The following is a 19,014-nucleotide window of genomic DNA, read 5'->3' on the forward strand; positions in this document are numbered from 1 at the left end:
GTTTTTACAGTCAGTATGTTATGTTGACCCCAGAGTTCAGGTTGTTTTTACATTCAGTATGTTATGTTGACCCCTGAGTTCAGGATGTTTTTACAGTCAGTATGTTACGTTGACCCCTGAGTTCAGGTTGTTTTTACATTCAGTATGTTATGTTGACCCCTGAGTTCAGGATGTTTTTACAGTCAGTATGTTATGTTGACCCCAGAGTTCAGGTTGTTTTTACAGTCAGTATGTTATGTTGACCCCAGAGTTCAGGTTGTTTTTACAGTCAGTATGTTATGTTGACCCCTGAGTTCAGGTTGTTTATACAGTCAGTATGTTATGTTGACCACTGAGTTCAGGTTGTTTTTACAGTCAGTATGTTATGTTGACCCCAGAGTTCAGGTTGTTTTTACATTCAGTATGTTATGTTGACCCCTGAGTTCAGGATGTTTTTACAGTCAGTATGTTACGTTGACCCCTGAGTTCAGGTTGTTTTTACATTCAGTATGTTATGTTGACCCCTGAGTTCAGGATGTTTTTACAGTCAGTATGTTATGTTGACCCCAGAGTTCAGGTTGTTTTTACAGTCAGTATGTTATGTTGACCCCAGAGTTCAGGTTGTTTTTACAGTCAGTATGTTATGTTGACCCCAGAGTTCAGGTTGTTTTTACAGTCAGTATGTTACATTGACCCCAGAGTTCAGGTTGTTTTTACAGTCAGTATGTTGTGTTGATCCCTGAGTTCAGGATGTTTTTACAGTCAGTATGTTGTGTTGACCCTTGAGTTCAAGTTTTGTTTAAGAATAGGTTAATTTCAGAAACTCAGAACTAAAATGTTCCTTATTTGCTCCAGATACTCATTTTAAATTATGTAGTCTGTCCACACAAGATTAGGAGTCGTTTTAGATGAAGCAACAGTGGTGGAACTGTGAACCCAGACAGCAGAGCAGGACAGTGGGAGGAGCTATAGGAGGACGACCTCATTGGACTGGCTGATCTGTTTTACCATGAAAGGTAGAGGAGAGTAAACATTAGATCATATAAAAGACGGGAACTATCCTTGGCATCACTGAAACATCAACAGGCAGAGTGAGACAGACTTACTGTACAGAGACACAGGGAGATTCATTATAGTGAGTGAGACAGACTTACTGTACAGAGACACAGGGAGATTCATTATAGTGAGTGAGACAGACTTACAGTACAGAGACACAGGGAGATTCATTATAGTGAGTGAGACAGACTTACTGTACAGAGACACATTATAGTGAGTGAGACATATTGAGATATGTTGCTGGCTGTGTGTGTCACTGTTGTCCTGGGCCTTCTCTCAGTGAGTGGCTCCCAGGCGGCCCCTTTAACCTGTGAGGATCTCCTGAGACCACTGGAGCTGAGCAGTGTCACTCAGGTACTATCTACTGAACTGTACTGTCTGTCTGTCCATCCACCTGTCTGTATGTCTGTCCGCCTGTCTGTCCGTCCGTCCGTCCACCTGTCTGTCTGTCTGTCTGTCTGTCTGTCTGTCTGTCTGTCTGTCTGTCTGTCTGTCTGTCTGTCTGTCCGTCCGTCCACCTGTCCGTATGTCTGTCCGCCTGTCTGTCCGCCTGTCCGTCTGTCTGTATGTCTGTCCGCCTGTCCGCCTGTCTGTCTGTCCGTCTGTCCGTCTGTCCGTCTGTCTGTATGTCTGTCCACCTGTCCGCCTGTCTGTCCGCCTGTCCGCCTGTCCGCCTGTCCGTCTGTCCGTCTGTCCGTCTGTCCGTCTGTCCGTCTGTCCGTCTGTCCGTCTGTCTGTATGTCTGTCCACCTGTCCGTATGTCTGTCCGCCTGTCTGTCCGCCTGTCCGTCTGTCCGTCTGTCCGTCTGTCCGTCTGTCCGTCCGTCCGTCCGTCTGTCCGTCTGTCCGTCTGTCCGTCTGTCCGTCTGTCTGTCCGTCTGTCTGTCAGTCAGTCTGTCAGTCAGTCAGTCAGTCAGTCAGTCCGTCCGTCCGTCCGTCCGTCCGTCCGTCTGTCTGTCTGTCTGTCCACCCATGGTTAGGGAGACAGGGTTGTTTGTGTCAGCTAACCCAGTTATTGTCTATCTGCCTTTCCATCTTGCAGACTCTGGGGAAGTGGGTGTATATTGCTGAGAGTTCAGACCGTCCATTCTGGGAACAAATACTGTATACCTTATTACACAGTGCCTGGATAGAGGTCTCTGTGCCGGTCGGTACCCAGAACAACATTCTTGACATCGCCCAGTTCTATGGCTTCGGTATTCCACATCAAAATGCTTTTGGATTCGGATGCTCCAGGATCGACTCTAACTTTACTCTGCATGACAATAGCACATGGAGCTCAGTGAACCCCATCCCTGTTACTGAGAGCCTCCTGACAACGTGCTCAGACTGCCTCCTGACCCTGGAGAGATGGGATGAGGATGAGAAGTCCTACACCTCTCTAACGCTCTACAGTAGGAGAAGGGAGCTCACCGCTACTGAACTGGACTTCTATAAGAAACAGGTGGATTGTCTCAGTCTGCCACCAGCGACGTTCATGGATCCACAGAAAGATCTCTGTCTCGACACAACTCCACTCATAGAAGATCAAATTGCGAAGGAAGTTGAGAATGCAGTTGAACTTATTTCAGAGATTCCAAGAATGCTCAGAAATGCATTTGAACAAGTAAAGAATTCTGTTTATCAGCCATTTTCTGAAATGTTCGGTTAATGAGTAGTTGCCTCCTCCCTGATAGGAGGGAGCATGTAGGCAGCAGTAACCCAGGGTTACAGTACCTAACCCAGCAAGCCTGTAAACAGTGTCTGATGCCTTGATGTGGGACCAAACTCCACTCTGCTCGTGTTGCTCTACATTCAACACAATAAATCCAGATTAAGACAAATGTGTTTTACATTGTTTTGTTTGTCCCAATAATCAGCTACAACCGGGAGCATTTAAAAAGAAAAGGAAATATAATGGGTGATAGTCTACTTCAGGGTTTCTCAAACTGGGTCCTGGGGCCCCCAAGGGAACATTCAGTTTTTCCCCTAGCACTACGCAGCTGATTCAAATCATCAAAGCTGGATGATTGGTTGATTATTTGAATCAGCTGTGTAGTGCTAGGGCAAGAATCAAAAGGTGCACCCCTCAGAGTCCCCAGCGCCGAGTTTGGGAAACCCTGTTCTACTGACATCACTTACAGTAGCCAACTTAACGTCTCTTATCGACAGCAGGACAGTCATTCCTAAAACATCAACTGCTCAATATGTTTAGGTCATTGGTTCTTTTATTTGGCAGTTTACATGTTTCCTTGACTTTAGCACAGAAAATAATGAGATGGTACTTATCCAATTAAAAATACTGTTAATACTGATTGTGTGTGTGTGTGTGTGTGTGTGTGTGTGTGTGTGTGGAGGGGTCGGGTGGGTGGTGCAGTGTGGTGGTAGTGAAGTCCTCCACCCTCCAGGTCTTGGTGTCTGCTGTGGAGTTTCCAGGGGTTGGGCGGCTGGGTGGAGGGACGTGGTTGGTGGACATTGGGGAGAGGTGGGGCTCACGCTGTCAGCTCGTCCCTCAGCTCTTTGTTCCTGCGCACCACGGCTGCATGTCTCTCCTGAAACACAGGACACAGACACCACAGATAGAGAGGACGAAGTTAACATCCACACTGGACAGGAAGTAGAGCTATAGCATATGCAGTCAGGATGACCCCTAGTGGTCTCTTAGAATGAAGACTCTATTTTAATTGTAGTTCTATCATTCTAATTCTAGATCACACCTTCTCCTGCAGGCGTTCCATCATGGCTGCCAGGTGGGCCTGGCGGTTCTCCTTGATCTGCTCCATCTTACATTAATATTACGTTACTACCCTGCTACACCATTACTACTACACCATTACTACTACTACTACTGCAGTACATTTACATTTACATTTTAGTCATTTAGCAGACGCTCTTATCCAGAGCGACTTACAGTAGAGTGCATACATTTTATTACATTTTTTACATACTGAGACAAGGATATCCCTACCTGCCAATCCCTCCCTAACCCCTAACCCGGACGACGCTATGCCAATTGTGCTACTACTACTACTACTACTACTACTACTACAGTACTACTACTACAACGACTACTAGTAATAGTACTACTACTACTACTACTACTACTACTACTACTACTACTACTACTACTACTACTACTACTACAGCACTACTACTACTACTTCAATAGTATTACTACTAACACTACTACTACTACTACAGTATTACTACTACTACTACAGAACTACTACTACTACTGCAGTACTACTACTACTACTACTGGCAATCTTCTGTTTTGGCATATTTCTGCTTTACCAAATGAGCAGAGTTACAAACTTCACACACCAGTCGTTATACTTAAACTACATAATTTTTAATAAGAGCTTTGCAATAGCCTTTTTTGACTTTCAATGATGCGCTATCTCTAATAAACCATTGAAAAGTACCAACAGAAAAGTACAAAGATCTTTTATAGCCAAGATACACCCCTCTCAACTTATACTGACGAACCACAGATCTTAGGAACAGTTCACAAAGGTTAAGATTTGTATGAAAGATATCTATAAAACTTAGCAGACAGTTACTGCTGTGTCAACAGTTTTCATTGTAAAGACCAGTGTCTGGCCCCCTTACTCCAAAAGGGAACTGTCTCTCCCTGGTACGGCATAGAACAGAACCATTAGCTCATGTTCTCTGGAATGCTCTTTAGGTTTTATCACCCAAAGACATCGCAAATCTCCTCTGTCAGTGCTATCTCATAGAGGCCCCATCCTCAGTGGAACACACACACACAATAGTTAACAGAATATTCTATTCTGTCGAATAAAACAACTATTATAATGCAATGCAAGCATTATAACATAATCTTGCAATTTTCCACGACACTTCTCTCACCTTCTCCTGCAGGCGTTCCATCATGGCTGCCAGGTGGGCCTCCCGGTTTTCCTTGATCTGCTCTATCTTTGTGGTGTCTCAGTCTGCCACCAGCGACGTTCATGGATCCACAGAAAGATCTCTGGCCCGACACAACTTCCTGTTTCTCATAACAGAAGTAGTGTTTACCACTATGGTTTCATACCCTCTGGTTAACAAAACCCACTGGGTGTTGGTGTCCAGACTGACCTCATAATATAGCTACATATCCAGCAAGCACACTTGTTACAGTCCCTATTATTGTCTCTTTTACAGTCAGTATGTTATGTTGACCCCTGAGTTTGGGTTGTTTTTACAGTCAGTATGTTATGTTGACCCCTGAGTTTAGGTTGTTTTTACAGTCAGTATGTTATGTTGACCCCTGAATTTGGGTTGTTTTTACAGTCAGTATGTTATGTTGACCCCTGAGTTCAGGTTGTTTTTACAGTCAGTATGTTATGTTGACCCCTGAGTTCAGGTTGTTTTTACAGTCAGTATGTTATGTTGACCCCTGAGTTCAGGTTGTTTTTACAGTCAGTATGTTATATTGACCCCTGAGTTCAGGTTGTTTTTACAGTCAGTATGTTATGTTGACCCCTGAGTTTAGGTTATTTTTACAGTCAGTATGTTATGTTGATCCCTGAATTCAGGTTGTTTTTAGTCAGTATGTTACATGAACCTTGGAGTTCAGGTTGTTTTTACAGTCAGTATGTTACATTGACCCCTGAGTTCAGGTTTTGTTCAGGAATGGGTTCGTTCGGGGCTGTGGTAGAGCAGGTTGAGGGCTTCAAATTCCTTGTTGTCCACATCACCAACAAGCTATCATAGTCCAAACACACCAAGACAGTCGTGAAGAGGGCACAACAAAGCCTATTCCCCCTCAGGAGACCGAAAAGATTTGGCATGAGTCCTCAGATCCTCAAAAAGATTTACAGCTGCACCATCGAGAGCATCCTGACTGGTTGCATCACTGCCTGGAAAGGCAACTGCTCGGCCTCTGACCGTAAGGCACTACAGAGGGTATTCAGCTAGTTAAGGTCTTGTTGAGCAGCCAATTAGTAGAATCAGGTGTGTTAAATCAGGGTTGGACTGAAAACCCACAGGACGGTAGATCTCCGGGAAGAGGGTTGGGCAGCCTTGAGCTAATCAAATGGCTACCCAGACTATTTGCATTGCCCCCCCCCCCCCCCCCCTTTTATGCTGCTACTCTGTTTATTTTCTATGCATAGTCACTTTAATTGACTCTGTACCAGTACCCCCTGTATATAGCCTTCACATTGACTCTGTACCGGTACCCCCTGTATATAGCCTCCACATTGACTCTGTACCGGTACCCCCTGTATATAGCCTCCACATTGACTCTGTACCGGTACCCCATGTATATAGCCTCCACATTGACTCTGTACCGGTACCCCCTGTATATAGCCTCCACATTGACTCTGTACCGGTACCCCATGTATATAGCCTCCACATTGACTCTGTACCAGTACCCCCTGTATATAGCCTCCACATTGACTCTGTACCGGTACCCCATGTATATAGCCTCCACATTGACTCTGTACCGGTACCCCCTGTATATAGCCTCCACATTGACTCTGTACCGGTACCCCCTGTATATAGCCACCACATTGACTCTGTACCGGTACCCCCTGTATATAGCCTCCACATTGACTCTGTACCGGTGCCCCCTGTATATAGCCTCCACATTGACTCTGTACCGGTACCCCCTGTATATAGCCACCACATTGACTCTGTACCGGTACCCCCTGTATATAGCCTCCACATTGACTCTGTACCGGTGCCCCCTGCATATAGCCTCCACATTGACTCTGTACCGGTACCCCCTGTATATAGCCACCACATTGACTCTGTACCGGTACCCCCTGTATATAGCCTCCACATTGACTCTGTACCGGTACCCCCTGTATATGGCCTCCACATTGACTCTGTACCGGTACCCCCTGTATATAGCCTCCACATTGACTCTGTACCGGTACCCCCTGTATATAGCCTCCACATTGACTCTGTACCGTAACACCCTGTATATAGCCTCCACATTGACTCTGTACCGGTACCCCCTGTATATAGCCTCCACATTGACTCTGTACCGGTACCCCCTGTATATAGCCTCCACATTGACTCTGTACCGGTACCCCCTGTATATAGCCACCACATTGACTCTGTACCGGTACCCCCTGTATATAGCCTCCACATTGACTCTGTACCGGTGCCCCCTGTATATAGCCTCCACATTGACTCTGTACCGGTACCCCCTGTATATAGCCACCACATTGACTCTGTACCGGTGCCCCCTGTATATAGCCTCCACATTGACTCTGTACCGGTACCCCCTGTATATAGCCTCCACATTGACTCTGTACCGGTGCCCCCTGTATATAGCCTCCACATTGACTCTGTACCGGTACCCCCTGTATATAGCCTCCACATTGACTCTGTACCGGTGCCCCCTGTATATAGCCTCCACATTGACTCTGTACCGGTACCCCCTGTATATAGCCTCCACATTGACTCTGTACCGGTACCCCCTGTATATAGCCTCCACATTGACTCTGTACCGGTACCCCCTGTATATAGCCACCACATTGACTCTGTACCGGTACCCCCTGTATATAGCCTCCACATTGACTCTGTACCGGTACCCCCTGTATATAGCCTCCACATTGACTCTGTACCGGTACCCCCTGTATATAGCCTCCACATTGACTCTGTACCGGTACCCCCTGTATGTAGCCTCCACATTGACTCTGTACCGGTACCCCCTGTATATAGCCACCACATTGACTCTGTACCGGTACCCCATGTATATAGCCTCCACATTGACTCTGTACCGGTACCCCCTGTATATAGCCTCCACATTGACTCTGTACCGGTACCCCCTGTATATAGCCTCCACATTGACTCTGTACCGGTACCCCCTGTATATAGCCTCCACATTGACTCTGTACCGGTACCCCCTGTATATAGCCTCCACATTGACTCTGTACCGGTACCCCCTGTATATAGCCTCCACATTGACTCTGTACCGGTACCCCCTGTATATAGCCTCCACATTGACTCTGTACCGGTACCCCCTGTATATAGCCTCCACATTGACTCTGTACCGGTACCCCCTGTATATAGCCACCACATTGACTCTGTACCGGTACCCCCTGTATATAGCCTCCACATTGACTCTGTACCGGTACCCCCTGTATATAGCCTCCACATTGACTCTGTACCGGTACCCCCTGTATATAGCCTCCACATTGACTCTGTACCGGTACCCCCTGTATATAGCCACCACATTGACTCTGTACCGGTACCCCCTGTATATAGCCTCCACATTGACTCTGTACCGGTACCCCCTGTATATAGCCTCCACATTGACTCTGTACCGGTACCCCCTGTATATAGCCTCCACATTGACTCTGTACCGGTACCCCATGTATATAGCCACCACATTGACTCTGTACCGGTACCCCCTGTATATAGCCTCCACATTGACTCTGTACCGGTACCCCCTGTATATAGCCTCCACATTGACTCTGTACTGGTACCTCCTGTATACAGCCTCCACATTGACTCTGTACCGGTACCCCTGTATATAGCCTCCACATTGACTCTGTACCGGTACCCCCTGTATATAGCCTCCACATTGACTCTGTACCGGTACCCCCTGTATATAGCCTCCACATTGACTCTGTACCGGTACCCCCTGTATATAGCCTCCACATTGACTCTGTACCGGTACCCCATGTATATAGCCTCCACATTGACTCTGTACCGTAACACCCTGTATATAGCCTCCACATTGACTCTGTACCGGTACCCCCTGTATATAGCCTCCACATTGACTCTGTACCGGTACCCCCTGTATATAGCCATTACATTGACTCTGTACCGGTACCCCCTGTATATAGCCTCCACATTGTTATTTTACTGCTGCTCTTTAATATACTTTTTTATTCATCTATTTTTTACTTAACACTTACTTTTCTTAAACTGCATTGTTGGTTCAGGGCTTGTAAGTGAGCATTTCACTATAATACAACTACACCTGGTGCATTCAGCACATGTAACAAATAAATCATGTGATTTGATTTCAGAAACTCACAACTAAAATGGTGCATAATTGCGTCAGAAACTAATTTTATGTTATGTAGTCTGTCCACAAGAGATTAGGAGTGGGACTTTGTCTTGTTTAGATTTAGCAACAGTGGTGGAACTGTGAACCCAGACAGCAGAGCAGGGAAGAGCTATAGGAGGACGGCCTCATTGCATTGGCTGGAATGTAGTCAAATGGAACGGAGTCAAACATGGTTTCCATATGCCTGATGTGTTTGATACCGTTCCAATTATTCCATTCCAGCCATTACAATGAGCTCGTCCTCCTATAGCTCCTCATACCAGCCTCCTCTGCCAGACAGTACAAACAGTAAATGTCCCTGACATCTGATCTGATGTACCATGAAAGGTAGAGGAGAGTAAACATTAGATCATATAAAAGACGGGAACTATCCTTGGCATCACTGACACATCAACAGGCAGAGTGAGACAGACTTACTGTACAGAGACACAGGGAGATTCATTATAGTGAGTGAGACAGACTTACTGTACAGAGACACAGGGAGATTCATTATAGTGAGTGAGACCGACTTACTGTACAGAGACACATTATAGTGAGTGAGACATATTGAGATATGTTGCTGGCTGTGTGTGTCACTGTTGTCCTGGGCCTTCTCTCAGTGAGTGGCTCCCAGGCGGCCCCTTTAACCTGTGAGGATCTCCTGAGACCACTGGAGCTGAGCAGTGTCACTCAGGTACTATCTACTGAACTGTACTGTCTGTCTGTCCATCCACCTGTCTGTCTGTCTGTCTGTCTGTCTGTCCATCCGCCTGTCTGTCCGTCCGTCCGTCCACCTGTCTGTCTGTCTGTCTGTCTGTCTGTCTGTCTGTCTGTCTGTCTGTCTGTCCGTCCGTCCACCTGTCCGTATGTCTGTCCGTATGTCTGTCCGCCTGTCCGTCTGTCCGTCCGTCCACCTGTCCGTATGTCTGTCCGCCTGTCTGTCCGCCTGTCCGTCTGTCCGTCTGTCTGTCTGTCCGTCTGTCCGTCTGTCCGTCTGTCTGTATGTCTGTCCACCTGTCCGTATGTCTGTCCACCTGTCTGTCCGCCTGTCCGCCTGTCCGTCTGTCCGTCTGTCCGTCTGTCCGTCTGTCCGTCCGTCCACCTGTCCGTATGTCTGTCCGCCTGCCTGTCCGTCTGTCCGTCTGTCCGTCTGTCCGTCCGTCCGTCCGTCCGTCCGTCCGTCCGTCCGTCAGTCCGTCCGACCGTCCGTCCGTCCGTCCGTCTGTCCGTCCGTCTGTCTGTCCGTCTGTCTGTCTGTCTGTCTGTCTGTCTGTCTGTCTGTCAGTCTGTCTGTCTGTCAGTCAGTACGTCCGTCCGTCTGTCTGTCTGTCTGTCTGTCTGTCCGTCTGTCTGTCAGTACGTCCGTCCGTCCGTCTGTCTGTCCACCCATGGTTAGGGAGACAGGGTTGTTTGTGTCAGCTAACCCAGTTATTGTCTATCTGCCTTTCCATCTTGCAGACTCTGGGGAAGTGGGTGTATATTGCTGAGAGTTCAGACCGTCCATTCTGGGAACAAATACTGTATACCTTATTACACAGTGCCTGGATAGAGGTCTCTGTGCCGGTCGGTACCCAGAACAACATTCTTGACATCGCCCAGTTCTATGGCTTCGGTATTCCACATCAAAATGCTTTTGGATTCGGATGCTCCAGGATCGACTCTAACTTTACTCTGCATGACAATAGCACATGGAGCTCAGTGAACCCCATCCCTGTTACTGAGAGCCTCCTGACAACGTGCTCAGACTGCCTCCTGACCCTGGAGAGATGGGATGAGGATGAGAAGTCCTACACCTCTCTAACGCTCTACAGTAGGAGAAGGGAGCTCACCGCTACTGAACTGGACTTCTATAAGAAACAGGTGGATTGTCTCAGTCTGCCACCAGCGACGTTCATGGATCCACAGAAAGATCTCTGTCTCGACACAACTCCACTCATAGAAGATCAAATTGCGAAGGAAGTTGAGAATGCAGTTGAACTTATTTCAGAGATTCCAAGAATGCTCAGAAATGCATTTGAACAAGTAAAGAATTCTGTTTATCAGCCATTTTCTGAAATGTTCGGTTAATGAGTAGTTGCCTCCTCCCTGATAGGAGGGAGCATGTAGGCAGCAGTAACCCAGGGTTACAGTACCTAACCCAGCAAGCCTGTAAACAGTGTCTGATGCCTTGATGTGGGACCAAACTCCACTCTGCTCGTGTTGCTCTACATTCAACACAATAAATACAGATTAAGACAAATGTGATTTACATTGTTTTGTTTGTCCCAATAATCAGCTACAACCGGGAGCATTTAAAAAGAAAAGGAAATATAATGGGTGATAGTCTACTTCAGGGTTTCTCAAACTGGGTCCTGGGGGCCCCCAAGGGAACATTCAGTTTTTCCCCTAGCACTACGCAGCTGATTCAAATCATCAAAGCTGGATGATTGGTTGATTATTTGAATCAGCTGTGTAGTGCTAGGGCAAGAATCAAAAGGTGCACCCCTCAGAGTCCCCAGCGCCGAGTTTGGGGAACCCTGTTCTACTGACATCACTTACAGTAGCCAACTTAACGTCTCTTATCGACAGCAGGACAGTCATTCCTAAAACATCAACTGCTCAATATGTTTAGGTCATTGGTTCTTTTATTTGGCAGTTTACATGTTTCCTTGACTTGAGCACAGAAAGTAATGAGATGGTACTTATCCAATTAAAAATACTGTTAATACTGATTGTGTGTGTGTGTGTGTGTGTGTGTGTGTGTGTGTGTGTGTGTGTGTGTGTGTGTGTGTGAGTGTGTGTGAGTGTGTGTGTGTGTGTGTGTGTGTGTGTGTGTGTGTGTGTGTGTGTGTGTGTGTGTGTGTGTGTGTGTGTGTGTGTGTGTGTGTGTGTGTGTGTGGAAGGGTCGGGTGGGTGGTGCAGTGTGTTGGTAGTGAAGTCCTCCACCCTCCAGGTCTTGGTGTCTGCTGTGGAGTTTCCAGGGGTGCGGCTGGGTGGAGCGACGTGGTTGGTGGACATTGGGGAGAGGTGGGGCTCACGCTGTCAGCTCGTCCCTCAGCTCTTTGTTCCTGCGCACCACGGCTGCATGTCTCTCCTGAAACACAGGACACAGACACCACAGATAGAGAGGACGAAGTTAACATCCACACTGGACAGGAAGTAGAGCTATAGCATATGCAGTCAGGATGCACCCCTAGTGGTCTCTTAGAATGAAGACTCTATTTTAATTGTAGTTCCATCATTCTAATTCTAGATCACACCTTCTCCTGCAGGCGCTCCATCATGGCTGCCAGGTTGGCCTGGCGGTTCTCCTTGATCTGCTCCATCTTACATTACTACCCTGCTACACCATTACTACTACACCATTACTACTACTACTACTACTACAGAACTACTACTACTACTGCAGTACTACTACTACTACTACTGGCAATCTTCTGTTTTGGCATATTTCTGCTTTACCAAATGAGCAGAGTTACAAACTTCACACATCAGTCGTTATACTTAAACTACATAATTTTTAATAAGAGCTTTGCAATAGCCTTTTTTGACTTTCAATGATGCGCTATCTCTAATAAACCATTGAAAAGTACCAACAGAAAAGTACAAAGATCTTGTATAGCCAAGATACACCCCTCTCAACTTATACTGACGAACCACAGATCTTAGGAACAGTTCACAAAGGTTAAGATTTGTATGAAAGATATCTATAAAACTTAGCAGACAGTTACTGCGGTGTCAACAGTTTTCATTGTAAAGACCAGTTTCTGGCCCTCTTACTCCAAAAGGGAACCGTCTCTCCCTGGTACGGTATAGAACAGAACCATTAGCTCATGTTCTCTGGAATGCTCTTTAGGTTTTATCACCCAAAGACATCGTAAATCTCCTCTGTCAGTGCTATCTCATAGAGGCCCCATCCTCAGTGGAACACACACACACAATAGTTAACAGAATATTCTATTCTGTCGAATAAAACAACTATTATAATGCAATGCAAGCATTATAACATAATCTTGCAATTTTCCACGACACTTCTCTCACCTTCTCCTGCAGGCGTTCCATCATGGCTGCCAGGTGGGCCTCCCGGTTTTCCTTGATCTGCTCTATCTTTGTGGTGTCTCAGTCTGCCACCAGCGACGTTCATGGATCCACAGAAAGATCTCTGGCCCGACACAACTTCCTGTTTCTCATAACAGAAGTAGTGTTTACCACTATGGTTTCATACCCTCTGGTTAACAAAACCCACTGGGTGTTGGTGTCCAGACTGACCTCATAATATAGCTACATATCCAGCAAGCACACTTGTTACAGTCCCTATTATTGTCTCTTTTACAGTCAGTATGTTATGTTGACCCCTGAGTTTAGGTTGTTTTTACAGTCAGTATGTTATGTTGACCCCTGAGTTCAGGTTGTTTTTACAGTCAGTATGTTGTGTTGACCCCTGAGTTCAGGTTGTTTTTACAGTCAGTATGTTATGTTGACCCCTGAGTTCAGGTTGTTTTTACAGTCAGTATGTTGTGTTGACCCCTGAGTTCAGGTTGTTTTTACAGTCAGTATGTTATGTTGACCCCTGAGTTCAGGTTGTTTTTACGGTCAGTATGTTATGTTGACCCCTGAGTTCAGGTTGTTATTAGTCAGTATGTTACATGAACCTTGGAGTTCAGGTTGTTTTTACAGTCAGTATGTTACATTGACCCCTGAGTTCAGGTTTTGTTGAGGAATGGGTTCGTTCGGGGCTGTGGTAGAGCAGGTTGAGAGCTTCAAGTTCCTTGGTGTCCACATCACCAACAAACTATCATGGTCCAAACACACCAAGACAGTCATGAAGAGGGCACAACAAAGCCTATTCCCCCTCAGGAGACCGAAAAGATTTGGCATGAGTCCTCAGATCCTCAAAAAGATTTACAGCTGCACCATCGAGAGCATCCTGACTGGTTGCATCACTGCCTGGTAAGGCAACTGCCTCCGACCGTAAGGCACTACAGAGGATATTCAGCTAGTTAAGGTCTTGTTGAGCAGCCAATTAGTAGAATCAGGTGTGTTAAATCAGGGTTGGACTGAAAACCCACAGTACGGTAGATCTCCGGGAAGAGGGTTGGGCAGCCCTGAGCTAATCAAATGGCTACATTTAACATTTACATTTAAGTCATTTAGCAGACGCTCTTATCCAGAGCGACTTACAAATTGGTGCGTTCACCTTATGACATCCAGAAGGCTACCCAGACTATTTGCATTGCACCCCCCCCCCCCTGTAAATGCTGCTGCTCTGTTTATTTTCTATGCATAGTCACTTTAATTGACTATGTACCAGTACCCCCTGTATATAGCCTCCACATTGACTCTGTACCGGTACCCCCTGTATATAGCCTCCACATTGACTCTGTACCGGTACCCCCTGTATATAGCCTCCACGTTGACTCTGTACCGGTACCCCCTGTATATAGCCTCCACATTGACTCTGTACCGGTACCCCCTGTATATAGCCTCCACGTTGACTCTGTACCGGTACCCCCTGTATATAGCCTCCACATTGACTCTGTACCGGTACCCCATGTATATAGCCTCCGCATTGACTCTGTACCGGTACCCCATGTATATAGCCTCCGCATTGACTCTGTACCGGTACCCCCTGTATATAGCCTCCACATTGACTGTACCGGTACCCCCTGTATATAGCCTCCACATTGACTCTGTACCGGTACCCCCTGTATATAGCCTCCACATTGACTCTGTACCGGTACCCCCTGGATATAGCCTCCGCATTGACTCTGTACCGGTACCCCATGTATATAGCCTCCACATTGACTCTGTACCGGAGCCCCCTGTATATAGCCTCCACATTGACTCTGTACCGGTACCCCATGTATATAGCCTCCACATTGACTCTGTACCGGTACCCCCTGTATATAGCCTCCACATTGACTCTGTACCGGTACCCCATGTATATAGCCTCCACATTGACTCTGTACCGGTACCCCATGTATATAGCCTCCACATTGACTCTGTACCGGTACCCCCTGTATATAGCCTCCACATTGACTCTGTACCGGTACCCCCTGTATATAGCCTCCGCATTGACTCTGTACCGGTACCCCCTGTATATAGCCTCCACATTGACTCTGTACCGGTACCCCCTGTACATAGCCTCCACATTGACTCAGTACCGGTACCCCCTGTATATAGCCTCCACATTGACTCTGTACCGGTGTTACGCACGCCTCTGCGAATAGGGAACGCAACTCCCTGCTATAACTCAACTCTCTGAAGTGCAAGAGGTATGGACTGTAGGTGCGAGCAAGGATGACACAAAAGCAGATTTTACCGTTTACTTGGATTTATTTTCTTACACGGTAATATGGGGAAAAGGGGCTGGACGGAACCAAAGCAAAGAAAGTAAATATCAAAGTTCCCCCTCTCCTATCTAACCTGCCTACCCACTTAACTTACCTAACTTAGCACCGTCTGGTGCCCTAACCAAAATACAGGGGGTGGTCCGCCCAGGTCTTACCTAGTGTGCCTAGACAGTAAATATACTACGGGTATATGTATGCCCGCGGGCCTCTTGCCTAAGCACTCCCAAAGTGCCTTCTCCTTCCCCCCTGGGAACAAATGAAACAGAGTAATTATTAATGATTTCACAAACACTCACAAACACAGGACATAGAAAAACTGCTACCAACAACAACAGTACATACCACACTTTCTGATACACAACCCACACTATATCACAATCTAATTTTTCTCTCTCAATCTCCAAATCTCTACTCCAAATCTCATCTCCTCTCTCTATTAATCTTCTGGGCAGAACACTGGCTTTTATCTTCAGGTGGCAATGGTGATTAGAGTCAGCTGCTTCTTGACGAGGGGGCGGGGTCAGCTCCAATCACCAATTAGCCTGGGGTTGACCAATCAGCTGGTTGGGGAGTACTTCAGGAAGCCATCTCCTGAAACACACACACTAAAATACAAAACAGAACACAGAAACTGGGGAACGTAACACGCCCACCACAAAAATTGCAAACGTACAGTTTGTAATAACAAAAACCAACGCTTCCCCAGTTAGTAAACCCGTGATAGAGCGTCAGCAACCACATTCGCTGAGCCCTTCCTATAGGCTATCTGTACATTATATCCTTGTACAATCAGAGCCCACCGCATAAGGCGGCGGTTCTGATTGTACATTTGCTTTAAGAACACTAAAGGATTATGGTCCGTGAAGACCATTACAGGCAAGGCACTGGATCCCACATATACCTCAAAGAACTGTAAGGCTAGCAATAAAGCTAGCGTCTCTTGTTCAATTGTGGAGTACCTTGACTGACACGAGTTGAACTTACGGGAGAAGAAACTGACTGGCCGATCCACTCCGTCTTCATCTTCCTGTAAGAGAACCGCACCCACCCCCACTATACTAGCGTCAACCTCCAACTAAAAGGTTTGTCAAAGTTGGGGGCTGCAAGCACTGGGGCACTACAAAGTAGCGCTTTAGCGGACTCAAACGCATGGTTACAGTCCTTGGACCACCTAAATGGTACCTCTGGACTAAGCAGAGATGAAAGGGGAGCTACTACCGTCGAGAAATTCTTACAGAATGTACGATAGTACCCTACCATCCCTAGGAATCTGCGCAACTGGCGTCGAGTCGTGGGAGCAGGAAAAGCAACAATTGCCTCCACCTTGCCAGTTACTGGGACCTCGTCCCACTTGTTTCCCTAAGTAAGTCACCGTAGCCTTCCCAAACTCACACTTGGCCAAATTGAGGGTTAAAGAAGCATTCTCCAACCGCTGAAACACACTTTTCAAAGTGGAGAGATGATCAGACCAAGTAGACGAATGGATCACCACATCATCAAGGTATGCAGTACAATTTGGCACATCTGCAAACACAATGTTAACTAGACGCTGAAAAGTAGCAGGTGCATTACACATGCCAAAGGGCATCACAGTGTATTGTACAAAGTTATCAGGCGTAACAAAAGCCGATATGTCAGAAGCTCTAGAGGTCAGAGGCACCTGCCAATAACCTTTTAACAAATCTAACTTACTAACGTAAGCAGCAGAGCCAATTCTATCAATGCAGTCATCTAATCGAGGTAGAGGAAAAGAATCAGACTTTGTAACTGCATTTACTCGACGATAGTCCGTGCATAAGCGGGACGTACCGTCAGGCTTAGGAACAAGAATACATGGGGAACTCCAGGAGCTGTTACTGGGTTTTGCCATGTCATTCTGTAATAAATAAGCTACCTCACTTTTCATTACCTCCCTTTTCTTTGTATTAACCCGGTACGGATGCTGACGTATAGGAGCAGCATTCCCTACATCCACGTCATGTTCCAAGATGGACGTGCGACTTGGAACGTCCTGAAACACACTGAGAAAACTGTTTATCAATAGGATAAGGTCCTTAGTTTGATCGTTATCCAAATGTTCCATTTGAGAGGGTAACTTCTTCAGCATCTCTGAATTACATAGGCGTTCACACTGCTGTAACGTATGGCGTAACTCCAACCCATCCTCCTTATCCTCCTCTAGGTCCCAGCCAGGCTTCAGCACCACCGCAGCCACACTGGAGACGGCGGGCTGGACCGGCTTACTTGAGGAGCTGTGTGGAGAGTCACGTACATAATATTCTTTTAGCATGTTAACATGACACACACGGGAAGAACGCCTTCGATCTGGGGTCTTTATCACATAGTTTGTGTCACTGAGTTTCTTTTCCACCAAATATGGTCCAGAAAAACGTGCTGACAGAGATGAGCCAGGAATTGGCAACAAAACTAAAACTTGATCCCCTGGTGCAAAAGAACGGCCAACAGCCTTTTTGTCATAATGCACCTTCATGCGTTTTTGCGAAGAGGAAAGAGACTTTTGGGCTAACGCACATGCGGCGTGCAGTCTCTCCCGCATTTTACTGACATAATCCAACACATTTTTAGGGGCGCTACTGGGTGTAGGAGATAAGATATGCTCCTTCAACACTTTCAGCGGACCCCGTGGGGTGTGTCCAAACACAAGGTCAGCAGGGCTGAACCCTAAGGACTCTTGTATCGTTTCCCTAATAGCAAATAGGACAAAGGGCACCCCCTCATCCCAATCGGTACTGGTATCCATACAATACTTGCGTAGCATTGCCTTCAGCGTCTGATGCCAGCGTTCGAGAGCCCCTTGACTCTCTGGATGATACGGACTTGAGACCTGATGGGAAATACACAATGTCTTTAAAACATTTGAAAACATTTTGGACATGAAGTTGGATCCCTGATCAGTTTGGATTACTTTAGGGAGTCCAAACGTAGAGAAGAACTTCACCAGTGCCTTCACCACAGTCTTAGCCGTAATAGTACGGAGAGGAATAGCCTCTGGGTATCGAGTAGCACTGCACATTATTGTTAGTAGGAACTGGTTACCTGACCTGGTTTTCGGCAACGGACCTACACAATCAACTATCACTCTTTCAAACGGTTCCCCCACCACAGGAATCGGGTAGAGCGGTGCTCTAGGAACTGTTTGATTGGCTTTCCCAGTGAGTTGACATACGTGACATGTTTTACAAAATTGGACCACGTCAGACTTCAAACCTGGCCAAAAAAAATGACGAAGGACCCGGTTATAAGTCTTTGTGATCCCCAAATGTCCAGACCACGCCTGGTCATGGGCGAGTGACAGCACCTGCTGTCGGAACGGTGTAGGAACAACCACTTGACACACTTCACTCCAGTCATTAACGGTGTCATGAGCTTCCCATTTACGCATCAAAACTCCTGCTTCCATAAAGTAGGCAGTTTCTTTAGTTTTAGCTTCTTCAATGGAAATTACCGAAGCAAAACACTTACGAAGACTGGTGTCTCCTTTTTGACATTCAATCACCTTCTCAGGGGTGACAGACAAAAGAATGTCATGTAATTGGGGTGCAATTTCGCAGTCCCCTGCCTTAGTTTTTACAGGAGTAAAAACTGTCGGACTTGCAGAAGGAATACTCGGTGCATTGTCTTCTACTTCAA

At 46.6% G+C, this 19,014-nt stretch overlaps 2 protein-coding genes and 1 long non-coding RNA gene across 3 annotated transcripts; 2 read left to right on the top strand and 1 right to left on the bottom strand.

Annotated features, from left to right (window-relative positions):
- The first annotated feature begins 1,016 nt into the window (after positions 1 to 1,016).
- LOC129845295 (uncharacterized) lies at positions 1,017 to 2,858 on the top strand. The gene is made up of 2 exons (XM_055913178.1): positions 1,017 to 1,389; positions 2,078 to 2,858. Exons 1-2 carry the CDS (start codon positions 1,270 to 1,272, stop codon positions 2,684 to 2,686), a joined length of 729 nt encoding a protein of 242 aa, XP_055769153.1. The 5' UTR covers positions 1,017 to 1,269; the 3' UTR covers positions 2,687 to 2,858.
- A 362-nt stretch (positions 2,859 to 3,220) lies between these two features.
- On the bottom strand, positions 3,221 to 4,751 carry LOC129845296 (uncharacterized). The gene is made up of 2 exons (XR_008758034.1): positions 3,732 to 4,751; positions 3,221 to 3,566 (listed from the first exon to the last, which is right to left on the bottom strand). It is a non-coding gene; the product is annotated as an uncharacterized LOC129845296 (long non-coding RNA).
- Positions 4,752 to 9,539: 4,788 nt separating this feature from the next.
- LOC129845294 (uncharacterized) lies at positions 9,540 to 11,270 on the top strand. The gene is made up of 2 exons (XM_055913177.1): positions 9,540 to 9,725; positions 10,490 to 11,270. Exons 1-2 carry the CDS (start codon positions 9,606 to 9,608, stop codon positions 11,096 to 11,098), a joined length of 729 nt encoding a protein of 242 aa, XP_055769152.1. The 5' UTR covers positions 9,540 to 9,605; the 3' UTR covers positions 11,099 to 11,270.
- Positions 11,271 to 19,014: the final 7,744 nt, after the last annotated feature.

This window comes from Salvelinus fontinalis, unplaced genomic scaffold (assembly GCF_029448725.1).
Source record: "Salvelinus fontinalis isolate EN_2023a unplaced genomic scaffold, ASM2944872v1 scaffold_0272, whole genome shotgun sequence".
Taxonomy (NCBI): Eukaryota; Metazoa; Chordata; class Actinopteri; order Salmoniformes; family Salmonidae; genus Salvelinus; species Salvelinus fontinalis.

Bases quoted from the DNA above. Each gene is read 5' to 3' on its own strand.
- LOC129845294 (XM_055913177.1), top strand. From the start codon at position 9,606: ATGTTGCTGGCTGTGTGTGTCACTGTTGTCCTGGGCCTTCTCTCAGTG. The intron at 9,726-10,489 runs GTACTATCTACT...TCCATCTTGCAG, and splicing joins AGCTGAGCAGTGTCACTCAG to ACTCTGGGGAAGTGGGTGTA.
- LOC129845295 (XM_055913178.1), top strand. From the start codon at position 1,270: ATGTTGCTGGCTGTGTGTGTCACTGTTGTCCTGGGCCTTCTCTCAGTG. The intron at 1,390-2,077 runs GTACTATCTACT...TCCATCTTGCAG, and splicing joins AGCTGAGCAGTGTCACTCAG to ACTCTGGGGAAGTGGGTGTA.